General features: G+C 46.8%; 2 protein-coding genes across 5 annotated transcripts in view; one reads left to right on the top strand and one right to left on the bottom strand.

Annotated features, from left to right (window-relative positions):
• The window catches only part of LOC144892419 (uncharacterized), a 748,105-nt gene that overhangs the window by 425,693 nt on the left and 297,622 nt on the right, over positions 1-24,790 (bottom strand). The gene's annotated exons all lie outside the window — the stretch shown is intronic.
• The window catches only part of LOC137426765 (uncharacterized), a 51,765-nt gene that overhangs the window by 9,152 nt on the left and 17,823 nt on the right, over positions 1-24,790 (top strand). For 3 of the 4 annotated variants that reach the window (XM_078779057.1, XM_068115623.2, XM_068115624.2), the window contains exon 3: positions 21,995-22,144. The exons of the other annotated variant lie outside the window; for it this stretch is intronic. In XM_078779057.1, coding sequence (XP_078635183.1) covers positions 21,995-22,144 — 150 coding nt within the window. The remainder of the gene's footprint in view (positions 1-21,994; positions 22,145-24,790) is intronic. 4 annotated transcript variants of the gene reach the window in all.

Here is a 24,790-nt window from a genome sequence, read left to right as displayed (position 1 = left end):
CACACAAAGTATTGACATGGGCATTGAGGAAGTTAGGAGTGGAGGAATGGTTGATCAGAGTAGTGATGGCAATGTACAAAAGAGCGCGCACAGCTGTAAGGACGAAGGACGGGAACAGTGGTGAGTTTGAGGTGAAGGTGGGAGTGCATCAGGGGTCGGTACTAAGTCCACTACTATTTGTAGCTGTGATGGAGGTGCTGGCTCAGAACGTAAAGGAGGGTTTACCGTGGGAGTTGTTGTATGCAGATGATCTGGTGTTGATTGCGGAAAGTATGGATGGACTGAAGGAAAAGATGAACAAGTGGAAGGAATGTATGGAGACAAAAGGTCTGAAGGTGAATATCGGAAAGACGAAGGTGATGGCAAGTGGTAAAGCATGTGGTGAGGTGGAAAGAACTGGGAAGTGGCCGTGTGCTGTGTGCAGGAAGGGTGTCGGAGTGAACTCCATTCAATGTACAATGTGCGCTGAGTGGGTTCATCAAAAATGTAGTGGTCTGAGAGGGTCATTAACCAGTGTGGCAGCTACATTCAAATGTAAGGTGTGCACAGAGGGAGCTGCAGATGGAGGAAATGTTGAGTTGGATCTTGGAGACGGCATGAAGCTGGAAGGTGTGAAAACATTTTGCTACCTCGGAGACATGCTGAATGGAGAAGGTGGATCAGACTCGGCAACGGTTGCTCGAGTGAGATGTGCATGGAAGAAGTTTGGGGAACTGAGTGGCGTGCTGATGAGGAGGAGAGTGTCGCTGAAGCTGAAGGGAAAGGTGTATGCTGCATGTGTGAGAAGTGTTATGATTTATGGGAGCGAGACATGGGTAATGAACGTAGAGCAGCCACGAAGGCTGGAAAGGGTGGAAATGCGAATGGTTCGATGGATGTGCGGAGTATCGTTGAGAGAGAGGAAGACAAATGATGAATTGCGAAAGATGATGGGAATATTGCCTGTGATTGATGCTGTGAAGAGGAACAGGTTGAGATGGTTTGGTCATGTGTTGAGGAAGGATGAAAGTGACTGGTTGAGAAGAGTGATGGAAATGAATGTAGAAGGAAGTAGAGGACGGGGAAGACCGAGAAAGACTTGGCTAAAGATGGTGGAAGAACAAATGTGGGCAAGGGGGTTAACAAGGAGAGATGCAGAAAATAGGGCAAAATGGAGAAGATTGTCATGGGGACCGCAAGGCTAACCCCCGCTCTAGCAGGGAAAATGGCCTTAAAATGCATGTTGTATTATTATTATTACGAAGACGATGTTACTGTATTGATAAACCAAGGCTAATTCCTTACTCCCATGAAAATTAGTACACCGCTTCTCATCGAGTCATCCATGAACCATACACCGCTTCAATCTATTGATGTTGCAGTCATGACAAAGGAATTGCAGTGTTACGATTATATTTACTATATTATTATTATTATTAACGTTATTATTATTATGACGAAAACAATACTACTGCATTAACAAACCTGGGTTAATTTGTCCGCAGCGGCCTGAAGGTAAGGCATGAAGCCTAAGGCCTATACATACTGTGTTGTTGGAAGATCTGTAACACTTATGCTTATGATATTTGATGGTCATTTTAACAATCAGTTTGTTTGTGTTTAACACTGAGTGAAAAATGTAAAAGTAGAGCATGGCGATTTTGATTTTTGACAGGTTCGATGATATGTTCGGCCTGAATGGCATATAAGTCAAAATAGCGGTGTGTGGAGTCAGCCGTCGTATGCTGTAATGACATCACAGACATAATCACATCACCCCTGTCATGTGACCAGATCCTCAGCTCTGATTGGTGTATGTTTGTGAGGGACATACAGACATACATACATACATACATACATACATACATACATACATACATACATACATAGATACATACATACATACAGACAGACAAACACTGTTCTCGATGGCTTTGCCCTACTGGCTACACCGTGAAATAACAATAAAACAACACTGCAAGAACAACAAATCAGCCCATACAGACAGATAGAGACCAGGCTCTGCCATGGAAATGGAGGCTAGAGGCAGAAAGGGAGCAACTGAGACTTTCCCCCTTCAAGATGTCTCTGATTCCTCAATATCTCTTCCTGGTTACTCCCTCTTCCGGTATGATAGACCTGAGCCTCGTCCTGGTGGTGGGGTGGCTATCTTTATCAAAAACTCTCTTCCTCACTCTCCTTGCACTGCCCTCTCTCCTCCTCACCCCCAGGAGTACCTCTGGCTACGGCTTCCTCTCCGCTCCCACCTTTTGTTCATATGTGTTCTGTACCGTCCCCCAAACAGTGATGACTCAATTTACATTTCACTCTCTGACAACATGGACCAACTTCTATCCACTCATCCCAACTCTCTCTTCCTCATATGTGGTGACTTCAACTGTCATCATGCCACCTGGTTGGGTGTGGGTTCCTCTCTCACCAGTCATGGCACCTCAGCAAAGGACTTCTGTGACTCACTGGGATTGACACAATCTGTCAATTTCCCGACCCGGATCTCAGCCAATGGAGTTTCCTCTCTTCTAGACTTGGTTATGACAAACTTCCCTGCTATTGTCTGCTGCTCTTCTTCTGCTCCAATCGGTTCTTCTGATCATGTGCTTGTCAAAGTGGACATCTCTCTGGCCATTCTCAGAGAGCCTCCTCAGCGTCGAAGAGTCTGGCATTTCACTCAGGCCGACTGGGACGGGCTTCAAGCAGCCATCAATCGTCTGGATTGGTCTCCCATCTCCACTGCCTCTGACATCAATTCTTCCTGGGAATTCTTCCAAAGCAAACTGATCTCTCTCATGCACAGATTTATCCCATCTCGTCTTCAGTTGTCTTACCCTTCCTCCCGTCCATGGTACACCGAATCTTGTGGTGAGGCAGTTGCCCTGAAACAACTTGCCTTTGCCTCTTGGAAGGCTAATCCAACTGAAGGCAATCTCAGTTCCTTCCACCAAGCTCGGAACAAGTGTGTGTCTACCCTCAGGAGTGCCAGGAAGCACAATCTCTCCTCACTCAAGAACGAACTCTCAAACCTGTCTCCTTCCTCCAAATCCTGGTGGCGTCTGGTCAAATCCGTTTCTGGTGTTTGTTCCCCCTCCATCCCCTCCCTTACCTCAAATGGCCACACAGTTGACATCGCACGTGACAAAGCCGAATGCCTCAACTCTGTGTTTGCCTCAAAATCTTGTGTCCCAAACCCATCTCTCTCTGTTCCCACCGTTCCCAGTCGAACCCAACTGCTCCTGGACTCTGTGTCCTTCTCTCCTGACAAGGTGGAGGAGTTTTTGGCTAACCTCGACTCTGATTCTGCAACTGGACCAGACGGCATCAGCCCACGGGTCCTAAAATCCTGATCTGCTGCTCTATTTCACCCTCTCTCTGTTCTTTTCACCCTATCTTTTGCTCAAGGTCATCTGCCAGCATCCTGGAAATCAGCAAACATTACCGCTTTACACAAAAAAGGTGCAAAAACAGATCCTTTTAACTACAGACCAATCAGCCTGCTCCCAATTATCAGCAAAGTCATGGAATCCATCATTGCTTCGGATATGAAATCTTTCCTCTTCTCCAATGGCTTGATCTCTGATCATCAATTTGGATTCAGACCAGGTCACTCTACTCTGGACATGCTGCTTCTCCTGTCTCAACAATGGATGGAGGTCCTCAATGCCAAACAGGAAATCAGAGCTGTCTCCCTTGACATATCACGTGCCTTCGATACGGTCTGGCACCCAGCTCTGCTCACCAAACTCTACTCCTATGGTATCCATGGAAATCTCCATGCATGGCTAGCGGACTTCCTCTCTGGTCGTAGTCAACATGTGGCCCTGAATGGATTTCTCTCATCTCCCCTTCCTGTTCAGGCTGGAGTTCCCCAAGGCAGTGTGCTGGGCCCTGTGCTTTTTCTGGTCTTTATCAATGATCTCTCCGACTCTCTGGAAAATCCTCTCTATCTCTTTGCCGATGACTCCACTCTCTGCCGCTCCAATCCTCTTCCCTCAGATCGGCAGTCTGCAGCCTCCTCACTCTCGGAAGACCTGGACAAAATCACAGACTGGTCAAACAAGTGGAACATGTCTTTCAATCCTGACAAATCTCACACTCTTACTATGTCTCTCCGAAAAGATCGACTGGACAACCCTCCCATCTACTTTCTCAACAATCCTCTCTAAGAAGTTCTGTCGCTCAAGCTTTTGGGTCTCACTATCTGCCATGATCTTTCTTGGGAAAACCACATTTCCAAGCTGGCCTGCAAAGCCAGTCGCCGACTGGGCATCCTCCGTCGTGCGAAGTCCTTCCTAGGCACACCTGAGCTCCTCACCACATACAAGGCTTTCATCCGCAGCTCAATGGAATGCTGTTCTCCCCTATGGGCTGGTGCTCCTGCCTCACACCTAGCTCGGCTTCACGCTGTTGAAACCAAAGCTTTCAGAATCATTGGAATCTCCCGCGATGAAGCTATCTCTGAGGGCCTTTCACTCACTCACCGCAGGCAGGTAGGTGGTCTTTCTGTCTTCTACCGACTCCTCTCCGGCCTTGCTCCCCCAGCTCTCTCTGTGCTCTGTCCCCCAAATATTCCTACAGGTCGCACAAGATCTGCCAGCAAGCCTCTGATGGTTAAACTGCCGAAATCTCGGCTCTCTGCTCACCTTCACTCCTTCATTCCTCTTTTCTCCCACCTCTGGAACAAACTCCCACACTCCCTTCAATCCCACTCCTCCCTCCAGGTCTTTAAAACAGCTGTTCACCACCATCTCTTATCTTCCCCCATCCAAAACCTTGATCTTTTCTACCCCCACTAATTCACCCCAGATCCACCTTGTTTGTAATTCCAACTTCTTTCCTGGTAGTCCTGGCAGTGTCCATATGTTTTATGCCTCTCCCACCCCCTTTCCCATGCCTCCCCCCCAAAGCCCTCTCCCTCCCACAGATCTCTCGATGTCTCCATGTCTCTCGGTTCCTGCTCTCAAATGTTGTGTTTGTGTCCTTCCCCCTCTCTCCCCATCTTGTCTACCGCTCCCGATGTTATTTGTTTTATGTGTCGGTTTGTCGGTTATGTGTCGGTTTGTCGGTTTGTCTTTCTGTGTGATAAATGTTCGCTCTTTCACGAGCCTCGATCTTGTATACAAAAAAAAAAAAAAAAAAAAAAACTGAGAAATGAAACGGGACAAATACAGCAATTTCGAAGGGGAAATCGAAGCCCAAAGCTAATGAGGATAATCCAAAAAATAAAAAACAAATACAATATTGGAAATGAATAGCTCGAGAAAAATGCAAAAAAGAAAAGAAAGAAATGGCTGCTGAAAGCAAACTCAATACAGAAATGATCGCAAGAAAGATTTTAAAAATTGAGGGGTCAACAAAGGGAGAAAACAAAACCACACATGAAAATAAGCTGAAAAAATTTCTGGAAAGGAATGAAACAGAGAACCAAATACTGCATTGGAGTCATCAGAAGTGTAATGTATCAGGCTGGGAAGACAGTTTGAGTGCACCATCGGTCGTTTATTGCGCAGCCGGGAAAACCACAAGTGCCCAGCGTAGGCCCAGCTTCCTCTGCCAAGCCGTATGCCCCGCCTCTTTTATATCCACCTTCCGGTTTAATCCCATGCAATACATAACATCTCCCCCCCTCCCATTAACAGTGAAAATAACAGTGAGAAGCATACCAATGCATACAAAAATACAGACATACAAAATTGCAAAATTGCAAATGCAAAATTGAATGCGAAAATTGAATTGAAATTGAAAATCGAATGCAAAATGCATACAAGAATATTAGCTACATGTCAAAGCGAGTTTTCGCCTTTCGAACTCTGGATGATCGTCGGGGTGCAAAGCCGCCACACGGCTCCACTGGTGGTGCTGCAACAGCGTTATGGGGTTCAGCCTCAGGGAGTGGTGCAGTACTATCTGCGGCAACAATGTCGCTGTTCACAGGTTCAGGAAGTGGCGAGATATCCTTTGTAAAAATGACAGGATCACAGGACCGATACCGGACATGATCAAGGTGCCTCCGGACGACCCGATTGTCCTCTAGTTTGATAACGTAGGACAATGGTCCCTCATTTTTGTGAACCCGCCCTGGTAACCAAACCATTCCGCGACCAAAGTTTCTCGCAAACACCGGGTCCCCAACCTTTATAGAGCGCTGTACAGCATGTTTGTCATGGTGAAGTCTCTGTTTCCACTGATTTTGATACACAACCAACACCACATCTGGTCTTAGACAATCCAGTCGTGTACGCAAACGTCGTTTCATCAGCAGCTAGGCCGGTGTCACCCGTGTTGTTCTGTGGGGAGTGATGTGGTGAGCGAAAAGCACACGTGATGGTCTGGTCTGAAGGCTTCCGCCGGATATCTTACTTAGACCAGACTTGACGAAACTCACAGAGGTTTCAGATAGTCCATTTGAAGCTTGATGGTGTGGGCTCACAAACTTGTGAATTATACCATTCAGGCGGGTGAATTCAGTGAATTCAGAACTTGAGAAACAGGTTCCATTGTCCGTGACTATCAAGCGTAGCAAACCATGAGTGGCAAAGCACTGGCGCAGCCTCTCTATGGTAGCGTACGAGGTTGCTGTATGTGTTACATAGGCGTCGATCCATTTAGTGTGAGCGTCCGTAACAACAAGGATCATACGGCCTTCGATGGGTCCAGCATAGTCAAGCTGAATCCTCTGCCATGGTTCAGTGGGCCATTCCCAGTGGTGTAAGGTTGCCTTAGCAGGGGTGTTTCGACTGCTTTGGCATGGATAACAATGTTTCACACACTGTTCGATGTCAAAGTCGAGGTGAGGCCACCAGACATAGTTCCGTGCCAGCGATTTCATTCTTACAATGCCTGGTTGACAATCGTGAAGCTGGTCCAAAATCTTTTTGCGCAAGTTTGGGGGAATGACCACTCGGCATCCCCACAGCAAGCAGCCATTCTCGACACTTAGTTCATTTTGCCTGACCTTGTAAGAATTCAATTCTGGGTCAGCATCGCGTAGAAGGCCCCACCCATGCCCAGTAGCACGAATGACCTTGGAAAGAAGTGGGTCACGCCTGGTGTAGGTCCGTATCTGGTTGGCATCAATTGGGTTGTCATTCAAAAAGTCCATCAGAGATATCACGCTGCCAGGTACAGGGGGGTCAAACACTGTGTCCGGAAGTGGTAGGCGACTCATGGCCTTTGCATTTGAAATTGTGGAGCCAGGTCTGTACGTAATATCGTAATCATAAGCCGAGAGTGAAAGTGACCAGCGTATGATCCGAGGCGGTAAGACCTCCGAGGTAGCCTTTGATGGACCAAACAAACTAATCAGTGGCTTGTGGTCCATGTAAATTGTGAAATGCCGACCGATAACGTACTGGTGAAATTTCTTAACTCCGAATACAATGCCGAGTCTTTCTTTGTCCAGCTGACTGTAGTTCTTCTCAGCAGGAGACAGTGTACGAGATGCGAATGCTATTGGTCTCTCTGTGCGATCTGGCATGATGTGTGACAGAACAGCACCAACCCCATACTGACTCGCATCACACGACAGGACCATGTCTTTGTCTGGGTCGTAGTGAACTAGCACATTTGAAGACCGCAGCATGTCTTTTGACTTCTGGAAGGCTGCTGACTCCGGAATGTCCCATTTCCAGCTGATGCCTTTTTTTAACAGGCAATACAGTGGGCCAAGCATGGTAGCAATGTTTGGGATATACCTGCTGTAGTACTGCAGCATGCCAATGTAAGCCTTGAGTTCAGTGATGTTGGTCGGAGCAGGGGCGTCTTTGATTGCTCTGATCTTCTCTTCTGTGGGATGTCAGCCTTCGGCGTCGATACGATGGCCCAAATAGGTCACCGACGGAACCATGAACTCGCACTTGTCTCTCCGCAGGTGTAGTCCAGAGTCGGAAATAATACGTAGAACACGTTCGAAGTTGTCCAGATGATGAAGCTCTGAGCGGCCAGTGACTAGAATGTCGTCTTGGTAAACAACAATGTGTGGTTCAGCAGCGAACAGGCTATATCCATACAACGTTGGTAGATTCCTGGCGCCGATTTGACACCAAAACTCAAGCGGTTGTATCTGTAGAGCCCCCGATGCGTGTTGATGGTGATGGTGAAAGCCTGTTCTTTGGAATCCTCATCCAGAACGACTTGTAGGTAGGCCGATCTCATGTCGAGCTTGGTGAAGGACTGTCCTCCGCTCAGTTTTGCATATAAGTCATCGATCCTTGGTATGGGATATCTGTCCAAGGTGGAACATTTGTTGATCGACATTTTGTAATCCCCGCAAAGGCGTATCGATCTGTCTGCCTTCACAACAGGAACAACTTGAGCAGCCCAATTTGAGTACTGAACTGACTCAATGATACCTAACTTTTCCAGTCCTGCTAATTCTGTGTCAACTTTTTCTTGCAATGCGAGAGGGACTGGGCGTGCTTTGCAGAAAATTGGCTTCGCATCTTTCTCAACGTTGAGTTTGGCAGTGAAGCCCTTCAATGTCCCGAGTTCATCCTTGAAGATGTCCGGGTATCTCACGAGGAGGTGCTGCAGTACAGTTGCTGACTTGGAAGCCTGTAATTGGTGGATGTGTTCCCAATTGAGTTTGACAACATCGAGCCAGTTTCGCCCGAGATGTGTGGGTCCATCCCCAGGGACGACCAAGAGTTGTAATTGGTGAGTGTTGTTTCCGTAGGTTACTGTGACATCACACGACCCGCGGGCTTGTTTTGACTCACCAGTATATGTGGTGAGTTGGATTGGGGACCAATGGAGGCTGGGATGTTCACAATTCCCCCACAGGTTACGGAAAGCTGCTTCGCTCATGAGTGAGACGGCAGCTCCCATGTCTATCTCCATTTCCACGTTCCGTCCATCTATATCTACTATAACCAGTATTCGAGTAGACTGTCTGCCAGACTTTGTGTGGAAAAGGTCATACGACTGAACACTGTGGCTGTTAGGGCTGTCTCCATCAGTCACATCTTCTTGGTTATGCTCTGAGTCAAGAAGGTGGGTTTTGCATTCCTCTCTCCTTGCCCTCCATTTTCGAGACAAGCACGCAGAGGCGATATGACCCACCTTGTGGCAGTAGTTGCAAGCAGCATTCTTGAAACGGCACGTAGTGGGAGAATGCTCCCCATTGCAGCGGAAACATTTTCCAGCACCAGCTGCCAAGCCGTTTCCAGGTGTTTTGGCGTTGGATTTTCTGGTCAGATGTTGTCCCACCCGGTTGACAGATGACAGGTCAGCTCTAGGCTGGTAAGTGATGGAGCGTGCAATATCTGCAGCATTTTTGTCTGCACACTCCATTGCGATAGCAATGTCCTTTGCACTGGAAAATGTCAGAGTCCGTTCAGCAAGTAGGCGCCGGCGAATCCGATCTTGCTCCACTCCCACTACGAGCAAGTCCCTTAGCATGTCGTCGAATGTAGCACCAAACTGGCAATGCTGGGCAAGGTGTTTCAGGTGAGCTATGAATGCCGAAATGGACTGCGTTGAGGTTTGGCGACACATGTAAAAATTGAATCGACTCACAATGACTGAGGGTGTAGGTTCGCAGTGCTCCTTCATTGCTGCCACAAGCTCGGCGTGTGTTAAATCCATCGTGGTCCTGGGTATGGCGAGATTCTTCAGAATAGTAAACGTCTCGCTGCCGCATACCGTCATCAGGATTGCTTTCTTCCTGGCATCATCCTCGATGCCGTTAGCTTGGTAGTAATACTGTAGATGCTCTATGTACGCCTCCCAGCTTCCTTCGCGCGGGTTGAACTCGTCAATCCGGCCGTAGGACATGGTGCTCAAGTAGCGTATGCCGTGAAATAACGAGTTGGTAGGCCAACAGCTAACTGCAATAGCTCAGCTTGCTTTGCACGCGCTCACCAGAATCCGATCCTCGTCGCCATGTAATGTATCAGGCTGGGAAGACAGTTTGAGTGCACCATCGGTCGTTTATTGCGCAGCCGGGAAAACCACAAGCGCCCAGCGTAGGCCCAGCTTCCTCTGCCAAGCCGTATGCCCCGCCTCTTTTATATCCACCTTCCGGTTTAATCCCATGCAATACATAACAAGAAGGAACCAAAAAAAGTAGAGAGCAAAGATGGAGTCATCAAGAGGAACCTGGATACGATTCGGGTTTCAGCCGCTACTCCTCTACCCTCAAAGCCATCAAAGCGCAGCCAAGTGAACCTTCCAGAAAAAAAAAATTCTGCAAGAATTCACTTTTCCAAAGACAGATAGAGAGAAATAAAGAAGAAGCAAGAATTAGAATGAACTAGGACGTGCCCGTACGTGGGTGCCCGTTCCTTGCCAAAAAAAAATAAAAATTTTTTTTTCCAAATTTAAATCAAGTTTACCTCCCTGTCTTTGCTAGCCATGACATTCGATGCCATTGACCATTGCCACTCCTACGCCACGGTGAGGCGACAGGGTAGGATTTGTAGGAGACCTGAAAGTGCAGTGTCAGTATGTATTCCATGTTCGAATTGTTGTAGTTTTAAAATAGTTTTAAAAAAAAAAAGGTTTGCAAAGCATATCACCAAATTGAAACAGAATTGAAACAGAGCAGAAATCGTTATTATTATTATATTACTACAAATTATTACAAATTATTACATTACAAATTTTATTCGTTAATGTTAATTCCCTGCCATCACCCTCTGCCATCACCCTCCCATCACCCTGCCCCATCACCCTGCCCCATCACCCTGCCCCATCACCCTCCCATCTCCCCCCCATCACCCTCCCATCACCCTCCCATCACCCTGCCATCTCCCTCCCACCACCCTCTGCCATCACCCTCTGCCATCACCCTCTGCCATCACCCTCTGCCATCACCCTCTGCCATCACCCTCTGCCATCACCCTCCCATCACCCTGCCATCACCCTCTGCCATCACCCTCTGCCATCACCCTCTGCCATCACCCTCTGCCATCACCCTCTGCCATCACCCTCCCATCACCCTGCCATCACCCTCCCATCACCCTGCCATCACCCTCCCATCACCCTGCCCCATCACCCTGCCCCATCACCCTGCCCCATCACCCTCCCATCTCCCTCCCAAACAAAGAATAATAAAAATTGTCTACATGTACATTGTACACACCTTTATGTCGTTAGCACCTCTTCATAAACAACATTGCAGAGGAAACGGCGCTTCTTCTTTGTTTCCTCGTCCTGGGCAAGAATGCGGAGGCTGCTGGATCTGCCAACCCTACAGGCCGCCACATAGAACTGACAATGGCTGAAGAAGTCTCTTGGGCAGAAGATCCCAACATGGTGTAGCGACTGCCAAAAGAAGTTGTGCACTTATTTTGATGAATTCTTTTCGTAACAATTTTTCTGCAATCAATAAATAAAGAATAAGAATTGTCCACATGTACACACCTGTATGTCGTTAGCAGCTCTTCATAAACAACATTGCTGAGGAAACGGCACTTCTCCAGGAGATCCTAACATGGTGTACGACTGCCAAAAGAAGTTGTGCACTTTTTTTGATGAATTCGTTGCGAAACAATTTTTCTTCAATAAATAAATAATAATAAAAATTGTCTACATGTACATTGTACACACCTTTATCTCGTTAGCACCTCTTCATAAACAGCATTGCAGAGGAAACGGCGCTTCTTCTTTGTTTCCTCGTCCTGGGCAAGAATGCGGAGGCTGCTGGATCTGCCAACCCTACAGGCCGCCACGTAGAACTGACAATGGCTGAAGAAGTCTCTTGGGCAGAAGATCCCAACATGGTGTAGCGACTGCCAAAAGAAGTTGTGCACTTATTTTGATGAATTCTATTCGAAACAATGTTTCTTCAATCAATAAATAAATAATAAGAATTGTCCACATGTACACACCTGTATGTCGTTAGCAGCTCTTCATAAACAACATTGCTGAGGAAACGGCACTTCTCCAGGAGATCCTAACATGGTGTACGACTGCCAAAAAAAGTTGTGCAATTTTTTTGATGAATTCTTTTCGAAACAATTGTTCTTCAATAAATAAATAATAATAAAAATTGTCTACATGTACATTGTACACACCTTTATCTCGTTAGCACCTCTTCATAAACAACGTTGCTGAGGAAACGGCGCTTCTTCTTTGTTTCCTCGTCCAGGGCAAGAATGCGGAGGCTGCTGGATCTGCCAACCCTACTGGCCGCCACGTAGAACTGACCATGGCTGAAGAAGTCTCGTGTGCAGAAGATCCCAACATGGTGTAGCGACTGTCCTTGGGATTTATTCACAGTCATGGCAAAGCAGGGTCGTACCGGAAACTGCCGACGCCGCAGAGTGAACGGGAACATGTTGTCAGATGGACTCAAGGTTATGCGTGGAATGAGCAATGTGCGTCCAGAATTGACACCCATCACAGATTGTGCAACCAACAGATTTGGAAGGATCTGAAGTATGATGTACCTTGAGCCATTGCAGTGCCCGCTTTGCTGGTCGAAGTTTCGCAGCAGCATGATTACCATACCCACCTTGAGAGAGATTCGATGTGGCGGCATACCAGATGGACAGAGGGTGTTCAGGAACTCAGGCGGATACAAATGATCACCCTCAGATTCCGCTGTATCGACGCTACAGCAAACATGTTCCTCCCCTGGAAATATGGTCGTCATGTAGGCATTTACCTGATCGACTTCGGAATTGGTCGGACATAGTATAACACGCTCGCATAGCCACTTGGGGTTGCTAATGTTGTTATGCAAGTCTTCGTACACCCAAGTGACAATATCCTGAAGTTTTTCACCTGGAAGAATGAGCGGTTCCCTGAGCTCAATAGCAAATTCACCCTCTTCTGGATTGACAGGAATCTTCCCTTCACCCAGATCCAGCAGGAATTTTGCAAAATCAGATTCGTCCTGTTGTTCTCCAGCACCCTGCATGATCCTCATGTTTACTCTGAGACGAAGTATCTGCACTTTTCTCCACAGGTATGAGCTCTTGAAGCACCTTCCAACTATGTCAATACGGCTACCGTGTGGCACAACAGTAAGGATCTGCCTCCAGTCACCACTGAAAACCATTGCGATGCCGCCAAATGGTTCCTCTGAGCCCCGAAGCCACTGGAATGTTCGATCTGCTGCCTCCAATGCGCGACGATCCATCATTGAAACCTCATCCACCACCATTAGATTAGTCATGCGTATGAGTGCTGCAGTGGTGTCATTTTCACTGATGTTGCGAGTGGACTCATCAGTGAGAATGAGAGGACACTTGGTCCTACTATGGAAGGTGGCCCCTTTAGGCAGCAGCGTAGCTGCAATACCACTTGCAGCAGTTGCAAGAGCCACTTTGCCCATTGCTCGCACTTTGTTGAGTATATGAGACAATGTGAATGTTTTCCCAGTCCCACCACTTGCATCAACTGCAAGCATGCAGCCATGTCCGTGTTCCACACTCCGCATCACTTTATCGACAACAACGCGCTGCTCGTCATTAAGAAGGCACTCTGTTTGAGCGATGTGAGCCTCAAGTTCTCCTATATTGTGCACTGTTTCGTGCTCGATGACGCGCGGAATGCGAGACTGGAAATGAACTGGTTCAGGCTCAGGAAGGCCAAAGGTCTTACTGAGCGAAAAGCCGTGGCACTCAACTTTGTTCCTCAGCTCTAGTAGCACTGCACTCACAATGCGTCCATTTGGTACATTCACACCTGCTGCACGCATGAAGTCCTCGCACAGCACATACTTGTGCCTTTCCCAGAACTGCACGTGGTTGCCTCTGAGAACGAATATGAGCATGTTGGCAAATACTTCGCGGACTGCAGGGCCAAATGCAATATTTGCAGCCTCTTCCATAACAGAATCCACCTCCTGGTCATTGTCAACGATGCCATATGCAATGCAGGCTGCCAGATAGGTCTCCATGACCCTACCACCAACACGACGGAGATCCTGAAAGCATGTGGGGCCAGGCATGCGGTACAGTAGCATGCGGAGATAGTACAACTCGGCAGTATGTGAGTTGACGGGAATAATGGGGAGCCGTCCAACCGTATCAGCCTTACGGTTATCCTGGAAACTCAGCCTTCTCTTCCGCAATTGAAACCTTTTCCTCAAGTAGGTGAAGTGTTGGAATACATCTGGATATAGAACATGACGCATGTGTGGATGGAGATTCATGGCTTCGAAAAAGGCGGTGAGGGTTGTTGCAGGGGGTCCTGACTCTGCCACGTTCTGTACGGCACCTTCGTCATTGAACGTGATCACCTGCTCATCCTGTAGATGGAGTGCCAGCATCTCGACTGGTGGGTACTTGCGTTGAATGGGGAAATCGTATATGCGCCAGTATCCCTCAGATGCGGTGATGTAACGCCCTAGTTCGTAGCGTGCCACTTCATCATGTCGTAATGCCTCTCGCATCCTCTCATGAGGCTCTAGTCTGACCAGGCACTGGTCCGGGCCCTTTTCAAGGTATTTGTACAGGTACTTGACACAGGTGACAGCACAGACGATCTCAAGGTTGATGTGAGCATCGTACCTGAGGACAATATATGGATTGTAAGGCACAACCCATGCATTGTTAACTAATACGTTAGCACCGCCTCGTATTGTCTTCATGATGGGATCACCAGGTGCTGCTTCTGCCCGTCTTCTGTACAGGGGATAGGAGTCATCAGAGAAGCTTGTCGTTTGTCGTAGGGCTTTGGGATAGTCCTTTGTGCACTTCCGGTCTGCCATGCAAGGGCTCAAGATGTTCCATTCCCCACATGGGCCGTGAATCATGTGTGATGTCACGATACGGTGTAGTTCCGGATTTGTGAGTCTGTCAGGAATCTCAGCAGAGACCACGCGATCGACATCTGCTGGTGTTCTGGGCTTGTCGCGAGGTACCACGGTCAGGAGCATGTGTATATGGGGAAGGTGACGCTTTTGCGTTTCCTTCACCATCACGTAAGCGTCCACATGCCCCAAGATGTCATGCTTGAGGATGTCTGCGAGGAGTGCTTCCACCTTCATATGAAACACCCGGGCGATGATATCAGGTCTTGCATTGGGTGGCTGACCCTCAAAAACCGATTCTTTAATTTCTGGCCACTTTGGGTTGCAGGTGAATGTTAGGAAAAAGTCTGGTTTTCCCTTGACTCGGACTAAAGCCATTGCATCCTGAAACTCTTTGGCATACCAACGTGGCGACCCATAAATTGACGGTGGCAGAATGGTGAGGCGTCCAGGTAGCACCTCAGCATCACTGTTCAACGCATCAACGATGATCTTATACTTTTCTGCCTTAATTGACTTCTGGTTGCAGCGAATCCAATTGAGACGGTGTGACTCAATTTTTGCCATCATGTCGCATACGTACTGCTGTGTCAACCTTCCACCACGAAGCAGTAGATTGAAGTGATGAGTAGGATCACGTACTTGTAGATGGTAGCGGTAGAAAGTTGTTGGCGTTGTCCCTGCCAACTCAGTGTGGTACCCCTGAGAGCCGCAGGGTAGCAGAAGTATGTATGATAGTGGGTCATACGCTGGATGCATGGCGTCTATTGTCTGTAAACCTCCTCCTCTGAGGTGAACAGCGACTGCCAGCCTTCCAAACTGCTCTGTTGTCATTGCCCCTGGAGCAATGACAGCCACATCGCTGTCTGGTGAGGGAAGGTTGACGGTACCATGATGAAGGTCTCGGCGCCGCGTGCGACCTGTTAACACAATATTCAGTTCATTGGCGCTATCATTATGAACCACATACTCAATGGCTGATTTGAATTGCTGGACGTATGGGTTGCACTCATGAATGGCCTGTTGTGCTCTTAGCAAAAACTGCTCATTCAGGCCACTGTTCGAGGTGTGGGCACGACGATAATCCAGCTCATGGGCTGGATCGTGAAAGTAGATCTGAGCAAAGCGTGGGGTACAACCCAGATCGGCAAGAGGAGCACCAATGTAATGGTAAACCTTACCTTGTATGCGCACTCCAGGATTGAAGCCAAGCATACGTATCTCTCGGACACTGATACTTGCCATTGCCAGCGCGTTGTTGTACTGTTTCGCGTGCTTCACAAAGTCCTGGTTAAGGAAAAGGTTTTTAATAGCATCTGGAGGTTGTGATGGAATTGAACCGGGTTTTGGATTCGTAGGATCATGCATAAGATCGACCTTGCCGTGGTTGCAGCAAAATCCTCTTCTCTCCTCATTCCACACCAAAGCAGCACAATGCGAGCATTTAGTGCATTGAAATATTGAGGTCCTGCTCAACGCGTGCCTGTACTCACCATGAAGTACCTCTCGGAAGAAATCGGTATCATCGTATCGAGCAAGGTTGCGATTGTCATGGTGAGCCTGCTCTAGTCTCACACGGTGTACATCCTGATGGCGCAGGGCATCCCTTACTTGCCGGTCTTCTCGCTGGTGAGGGATTTCTTCTGCACGACGCCTTGCCTCGCGTTCAGTGTTGTCTGCCAAGCGAGCAGTCCGTTCTTCATCCGTTTCTTCTGCACGACGCCTTGCCTCGCGTGCAGTGTTGTCTGCCAAGCGAGCAGTCCGTTCTTCATCCGTTTCTTCTGCACGACACCTTGTCACGCGTCCAGTGTTGTCTGCCAAGCGAGCAGTCCGTTCCTCATCCGTTTCTTCTGCACGACGCCTTGTCATGCGTCCAGTGTTGTCTGCCAAGCGAGCAGTCCGTTCGTCATCCGTTTCTTCTGCACGACACCTTGTCACGCGTCCAGTGTTGTCTGCCAAGCGAGCAGTCCGTTCCTCATCCGTTTCTTGTGCACGACGACTTGTCACGCGCGTAACGTCGCGTGTCAAGCGAGCAGCGCGTTCTTCATCCGTTTCTTCTGCACGACGCCTTGTCATGCGTCCAGTGTTGTCTGCCATGCGAGCAGTCCGTTCTTCATCCGTTTCAGCTGCACGACGACTTGTCACGCGTCCAGTGTTGTCTGCCAAGCGAGCAGTCCGTTCTTCATCCCTTTCAGCTGCACGACGCCTTGTCACGCGCGTAACGTCGCGTGCCAGGCGAGCAGCTCGTTCTTCGTCAGATTCCATTGCGCGTGCACTACGTGCAGCTTCGTTCCTTCGTTCTCGTAAACGACGACTCGATTGGGGCATTGTCTTTATCTACAATCTATCTATAAGATAGACAGTAAGTATATAGACGGTAAGTATAGATAAGATAGAATAGATAGATCTAACAATAAGACAGTGGGAAGATACAATCGAGACAGTAAGTCGGCACTTTCGTAAGGCCGGAAGTGAAGTCTTCACTGTCCGGAAGTTCGCATATCGCTGTTACGATTATTCGCCATTTAGTGTTAATGCCCAATTATTCAATTAGCGCCAACGCATTTTGGCTTTTTGCAATTTAATCGCAAGGAAAAGTAGAAAGAGAAGAGAAAAAAAAATGAAAAGGAAAAACATTCCAAACCGCGAGGGAAAACAACACGGCACGTCGACACAACAACGTGTCCTGTGATTGGCCGTACGTGGCTGCCAGTAGCTGCCCCAAAAAAAAAACTTTCACCGTCCGGCGACTGAATTTTAGGGGAAAAATAAAACGCTCTTCGCTTAAAACAACGCCCTTCGCTCTGACTGAATTGGGACAATGTTTTTATGTTTTTAATTGAATTACTATCCGTAATGGCGCACGCTCTCACAGGAGCTCCGGAAGGTCGCATATCGCAGTTACGATGAATCGCAAATTAGTTTTAATTAGTTTTAAAACATAGTTTAACGCCAACATAGTTTGCCAACGTGAAATAAATGAATACGCTCTCAAATGTGCCGTCCGAGGCAGAGTCTGTTCGCCACGTTCGGCACACGTGATAGCTCGCTGCTCTCTGATTGGTTGAATCGTTTTTTGGACATAGCTCGGTAACTACTTGTCCGATTAATATGAACCGTGCCCGTACCGTGCTAGGACGTGCTAGGACGTGCCCGTACGTGGCGTACCCGTAACCGTACCGTAACCGTACCGTACCCGGAACCGTACCCGTACCGTACCCGTACCCGTGACGTGCCCGTAATGAATATGTACAAAATATAAATATGTATGTACTACAATCGATCGTACCTTACAACAATCAACACAGATTGCAACATCAAATAAATGAATACGCTCTCAAATGTGCCGTCCGAGGCAGCGTCTGCTCGCCACGTTCAGCGTCACTATGACTATCCGTAAGTCCGGAAGTGACGTCCTCATTTGACTGTCCGGAAGGTCGCATATCGCAGTTACGATGAATCGCAAAGTAGTTTTAATTAGTTTTCAAACATAGTTTAACGCCAACATAGTTTGCCAACGTGAAATAAATGAATACGCTCTCAAATGTGCCGTCCGAGGCAGAGTCTGTTCGCCACGTTCGGCACACGTGATAACTCGCTGCTCTCTGATTGGTTGAATCGTTTTTTGGACATAGCTCGGTAACTACTTGTCCGATTAATATGAAACCTTGAAAAGGCACATCCTCGGGTCCCCAGCAATATACCTGGCAAGTTTAAAGTATATCGGACCCGTGGTTGTCGAGAAACAGCGGTCACAGACAAACACACAGACATACACACATACACACACACAGAGATTACTGGAATTATAGATAGACTAGGGCATGCCCGTACTATATCTATATCTAAAATTATATCCCCCCCCCTCTATTTACATGAAATGGTTTGGTCCAAAGCGAACGGCTTGCGAGTGGTGACAATCCCCCCCCTCTATTTACATGCAATGGTTTGGTCCAAAGCGAACGGCTTCCGGAGTTTGGTAAAGAAATCGCCATCGCGTGCACAAACGCGCAGGAAAGCGAATGAATCGCAAATTCGTTTTTATTAGTTGTAAAACATAGTTTAACGCCAACATAGTTTGCAAACGTGAAATAAATGAATACGCTCTCAAATGTGCCATCCGAGGCAGAGTGTGCCCGCCACGTTCGGCACACGCGATCGTTCGCTGCTCTCTGATTGGTTGAATCGTTTTTTGGACATAGCTCGGTAAGTAATTGTCCGATTAATATGAAACCTTGAAAAGGCACATCCTCGGGTCCCCAGCAATATACCTGGCAAGTTAAAAGTATATCGGACCCGTGGTTGTCGAGAAACAGCGGTCACAGACAAACGTACAGACAGAGATTACTGGAATTATAGATAGATAAAGAGAAATATGAAAAAGTAGAAAGAAATGTGAAAGGAACAAAGATCCCTAACTCCGAGCTCTAGCTCCTTCCCTTAACTCCTAGCCCTAACTCCTAGCCCTAACTCCTAGCTCCTAGCTCCTAGCCCTAGCTCCTCGTCCTAGAAAGATGTTGGGAAGAACCAAGATGTTAAGAAATCTATGAGGACCCCAAGAAAACACAACAAAGAGGTGGATTGGATCCAAAAGCTGGAGGAGGAAAAAATAAAACATCTTAAAGAAATGTCTCCAGTGACATTCAATACAGAAAAAACAAAAAACAACAATGAGCAAAAATGGCAAACGTTGAAAGCCCAGGCCGAGGTGGAATTCCAAACTTCTGGTTAAAGCAACTCTATGCTCTCAACAATCACTGCGCTCGAGCATTCAACAAACTTATCCAAGAGGAGGAGACCTTGGATGAGTGGCTCACAGTAGTTCACATCTTCCTCATCCCAAAGTCTGAAGAGACCCAACTATCTCAAGTGCAGACCAATAACATGTCTGCCAACAACGGAAAAACTCCTGACAAAAATCATCAGAAATGATATACCATCAGCCATCACCGAACACAACAAGGAGACCCAGAGGCAGAACAGAAGGGTGGTAAAAGAGGATGCTATGGGGACAATATAACACCTCCTACTAAACAAGGCCACGCTAGAAAATTGCAATACAAGAAGAACAAACTTATTCACAGCATGGATAGACTACAAAAAAACTTTTGATAGTGTCCCACAAATGTGGATGATACAATGCATGCAATTGTACAAGATAAACCCCCAAATAATCAAACTGATAGAAAAAGCAATGGAGCTTTGGAATACCACATTGATATTACAGCACTCGGAAGAAAAGATCAAAATACCAGGAGTGAAGATATGTCGAGGAATCTTCCAGGGAGACAGCCTTTCACCCTGCCTGTTTTGTCTGGCCATGGACCCACTGAGCAACCTCATTAATGAGCAAGGGCATCGATACACCCTGATGTCAAATAAGAGAATGTCCAAAGAGACAAAAAAGGTGACACATCTACTTTACATGGATGATTTAAAACTCTGCACCAAATGACAAAAATTGGCAAAGCAACTCAAATTAGTGAAACAGTTCAATGACATTCAAATGTAATTTGGCCTGGATAAGTGTGCCAAGTTCACATTTATTCAAGGTAGACCAAAAAAAACGAACAACATAAAAATGGACACAAAAACAACAATACAGGAGCTAGACAACGGAGCATCATAAAAATATCTCGGAGTAGATGGCCAACAAATATGTCACAAAAAATGTGCAAAAGAATACCTACATAGAATGAAGCTGATCCTGATAACCTACCTGTCCCCAAGAAACAAAATCAAAGCCATAAACCAGCTTGCAGTACCAGTGTTCCAATATAGCTCAATCAGAAATCAACAAGTTAGACATCAAAACAGGAAAACTCCTTACCATCCACAAAATGTTTTCTATAAACCAGTGCATCCCGAGAATGTACTTTCCGAGGCAAGAGGGAGGGAGCGGCCTGATGGAACTCAACCAGGTGCACAGAGCAACGAGTGTAGGACTACCTGAGTTTGTGAAATGCTCAACAGACTATCCGATTCAATTTGTAAACAAACATGAACACAACAAACCTGAAAAAGTATCCCTAACTCACCTTGCAAGGAATTTTCAAAAACAGGTGTGAATAGAAGATGCTGCACAGGAAAATGAAACAGCAACAAATACAGCCCCAACAATTGCAAAAAAGACAAAATCAATATGTTAAAAGAAATATCAAGAAATATACACCAACAACTGGGAGAATGACAAAAGAGCAGGAAAATACAAAAAAGAACTGGACAGAGTGGGGATAGACAAAGAAGGCTTATTGGAATGGCGAAGAAGAGGTCAGCTCAACTGGGACGGTGAACAAATCATAATAAATGCCCAAGATCAAGGACACTACACCAATGGATTTAAAAAGATGGCAGGACTGAGCCAGACGAACAAGTGTGGATTTTGCAAGACAAACAGAAAGTACTAGTCACCTGCGCTCGGGATGCCAGAAATATATTATCAGAACGTTTACACACAACGGCACTACAAAGTATGCAAAGTGATTCAATGGCATATCTGTAAAAAATTAAACATCCCAGCACCAGAAAACTCATGGAAACACGAACCAAGAACAATGACTGAAAATTGAGGACGTCATGCTCACGTACGACCTGATGATTCCATCGCGCGTGAACAAAGAAAACAAAGCATTGCGACTGGACATTGTACTCAAGAACAATAAGAAAAAGACAGCATTGATGATTGAGATATCAGTACCCAGCGATTTTGGGGGAAAAAAAAAACAACGCAAAAAATCAAGAAAATGACCAAATACCAGAATCTCAAAAATGAGATCAAGAGACCTTGAAGCTGAAGAGCATCGCAATTGTACTAGTGTTAATTGGAGCAACAGGAATGATAAAGAAGAACCTCACTGAGATTTTTAAAAAACCATCCCCGGGAATATTACCACAAATTAACTACAACTGGAGACAATCCGGGGTTTGGTCACGATCCTGAAAAGAGCCCTTAGAACAAAACTCTGAAAAAGTTGAATAGCTTTGTCCATGATCTGAGATCCATTACCGAAGCGGAGGTGGATACTTTGAGTCCTGGGAGGACTCCCTTCCACCTCCTGAAACCCGCAAATGGAGATAACAACTAACGACACACACACACACACACACACCAATTACAAGTCTCCCGCATCTCTTCAAGGGGTGTGTGATGCTAATGATGATGTTGCCAATAAGGGAATACTAAAGGCAGAATCTCTCAAATTTTTTGCAGTTGGTATTTTTGGGGTAAAATCTGAATCTCAGGTGTAGTGTAGGTAATCATTTAGTTTGTGGTATTTCATTATTTCGGTTTTGCAGGAGAAATCGATACAAGGATGAAAGAATCATACCATGCACACTCAAGTGCTGCAGGATCAAATTGTGAAACATCAACTCAAACAGAAGAGGAGTTCAGCCAGTGTGTTGATGTTGATGACCAGGTTCATGAGTTGGTTCATCCTGAAGTTGGTAAGAGAGGAACACCCTTTGATTGAAATGAATTTTAAGTTGCATTTTAATTTTTTTATGAAATGGCAATTGTACAGAATCAGAAAAGGCAGCACTCGTTTTTATTTTTAGTGTAATTTTGTTCATTTTTGCGACATATCGTTATCACCTTTATAACATTATACCGTAGGGCGAAAAGGATGGCATAGATGGTACGCACACCCACCTCTGAGCTGTCTAGCCTGGGTTGCAATCCCAACCCGGCTATAAACTGTCATCCCGGCATTTCACAGACAGGGTGATTCATCAATGTGTGCCGTCCCTCGGATGGAAGTTAAACGGGCGTTCCATCTGCCAGCATTCGTTTGTGGACGTTAAGGATCCCACAGTGTCCTTTGTGAAGAGAAGACAAGCTATTGCTGCCATCCTTTAAAAAAAAAAAAAAAAAAATTTGTCTACAGAATCGAGGCTCGAGTAAGAGCTAACGTATTAACATGAAAACATGCACAGACACATAAAACATACAATGAAGGGAGCGGGAGACAAGAGGGGGAGACAAGAGGGGGAGAGAGAGGGAAGCACACAGGCACAACAACAGTAGAGAACAGGGACGTCGGGAGATCTGTGGAAGGAAGAGGGCTGGGGGGAGGAGGCATGGTATAAAACAAATGAACACGATGAGGAATTTCAGGAAAGAAGTTGGAGATTGAAAGAGGCGGAGTTGGGGTGTTTTAACCGGGATAGAAAAGATCAAGTTTTTGGGTGGGGGAAGATAAGAGATGGTGGTGAATAGCTGTTTTAAAGACCTGGAGGGAGGAGAGGGATTGAAGAGATTGTGGAGTTTGTTCCAGAGGCGGCAGAAAAGAGGAATGAAAGAGTGAAGGTGAGCAGAGAGTCTTGATTTTGGCAGTTTCACCAGAAGAGCGTTGCTGGCAGATCTTGTGCGTCCTGCAGAAATATTTGGGGGACAGAGCATGGACAGTGCAGGGAGAGCTGGGCCAGAGAGGAGTCGGCAGAAGACAGAAAGACCACCAACCTGCCTGTGGTGAGCGAGTGATAGGCCCTCAGAATCAGCTTCATCGTGGAAGATACCAACGATTCTGAAAGCTTTGGTTTCTACAGCGTGAAGCCGAGCTAAGTGTAAGGCAGGAGCACCAGACCAGAGGGGAGAGCAGTATTCCATCAAGCTGTGGATGAAAGCTTTGTATGTGGTGAGCAGCTCAGAAGTGCCCAGAAAGGACTTCACACGACGGAGGATGCCTAGACGATGACTGGCTTTGGAGGCCATACTGGAAATGCCGTTTTCCCAGGAAAGATCATGGCAGATAGTGAGACCCAAAAGCTTGAGTGACAGAACCTATTCAAGAGGATTGTTCAGAAAGTAGATGGGAGGGTTGTCCAGACGTTCTTTTTGGAGAGACGTAGTGAGAGTGTGATATATGTCAGGATTGAAAGACATGTTCCACTTGTTTGACCAGTTTGTGATTTTATCCATGTCTTGTAGAGAGTGAGGAGGCTGCAGACTGCCGATCTGAGGGTTGAGATATGGAGCGGCAGAGAGTGGTGTCATCAGCAAGGAGATAGAGAACGATTTTCCAGAGTGTCGAAGAGATCATTGATGAAGACAAGAAATAGCACAGGGCCCAGAACACTGCCTTGAGGAACTCCAGCCTGGACAGGAAGGGCAGGGGAGAGAATTCCATTCAGTGCCACATGTTGACTGTGACCAGAGAGGAAGTCCGCAAGCCATGCATGGAGGTTACCATGGATACCATAGGGGGAGAGTTTGGTGAGCAGAGCAGGGTGCCAGACCACATCAAAGGCACGAGATATGTCAAGGGAGACAGCTCTGATTTGCTGTTTGGCATTGAGGACCTCCATCCATTGTTGAGACAGCAGAAGCAGCATGTCCAGAGTAGAATGACCTGGTCTGAATCCAAATTGATGATCTGAGATCAAGCCATTGGAGAAGAGGAAGGATTTGATGTCAGAAGTGATGATGGATTCCATTACTTTGCTGATTATTGGGAGCAGGCTGATTGTTCTGTAATTGCAAGGATCTGTTTTTGCACCTTTTTGTGTAAAGCGGTAATGTTGGCTGTTTTCCAAGCAGATGGCAGATGACCTTGACCAAAAGAGAGGGTGAAGAGAATAGAGAGAGGGTGTGATAGAGTGGCAGAGCAGGATTTTAGGACCTGTGGGCTGATGCCGTCTGGTCCAGTTGCAGAATCAGAGTTGATGTTTGACAGAAACTTCTCCACCTTGTCAGGAGAGAAGGACACAGATTCCAGGAGCAGCTGTCTTTGACTGGGTAAGGTGGGTACAGAGAGAGATGGGTTTGGGACACAAGATTTTGAGTCAAACTCCTCGTTGAGGCATTCGGCTTTTTCACGTGCGGTGTCAGTTGTGTAACCGTTTGAGGTAAGGGAGGGGATGGAGGGGGAACAAACACAAGAAACAGATTTGACCAGATGCCACCAGGATTTGGAGGAGGGAGATAGGTTTGAGAGTTTAGTCTTGAGAGTAGCGAGATAGTGATTCCTGGCACTCCTGAGGGTAGACACACACTTGTTTCAAGCTTTGTGAAAGGAACTGAGATTGCCTTCAGTTGGATTAGCCTTGCAGGAGGCAAAGGCAAGTTGTTTCAGGGCAACTGCCTCACCATAA

Source organism: Myxine glutinosa, chromosome 5 (genome assembly GCF_964187855.1).
Source record: "Myxine glutinosa chromosome 5, kmMyxGlut1.1, whole genome shotgun sequence".
Lineage (NCBI taxonomy): Eukaryota > Metazoa > Chordata > Myxini > Myxiniformes > Myxinidae > Myxine > Myxine glutinosa.
Note: the sequence above shows the minus strand (reverse complement) of the source record. Positions and strands in the feature narration are given on the sequence as shown.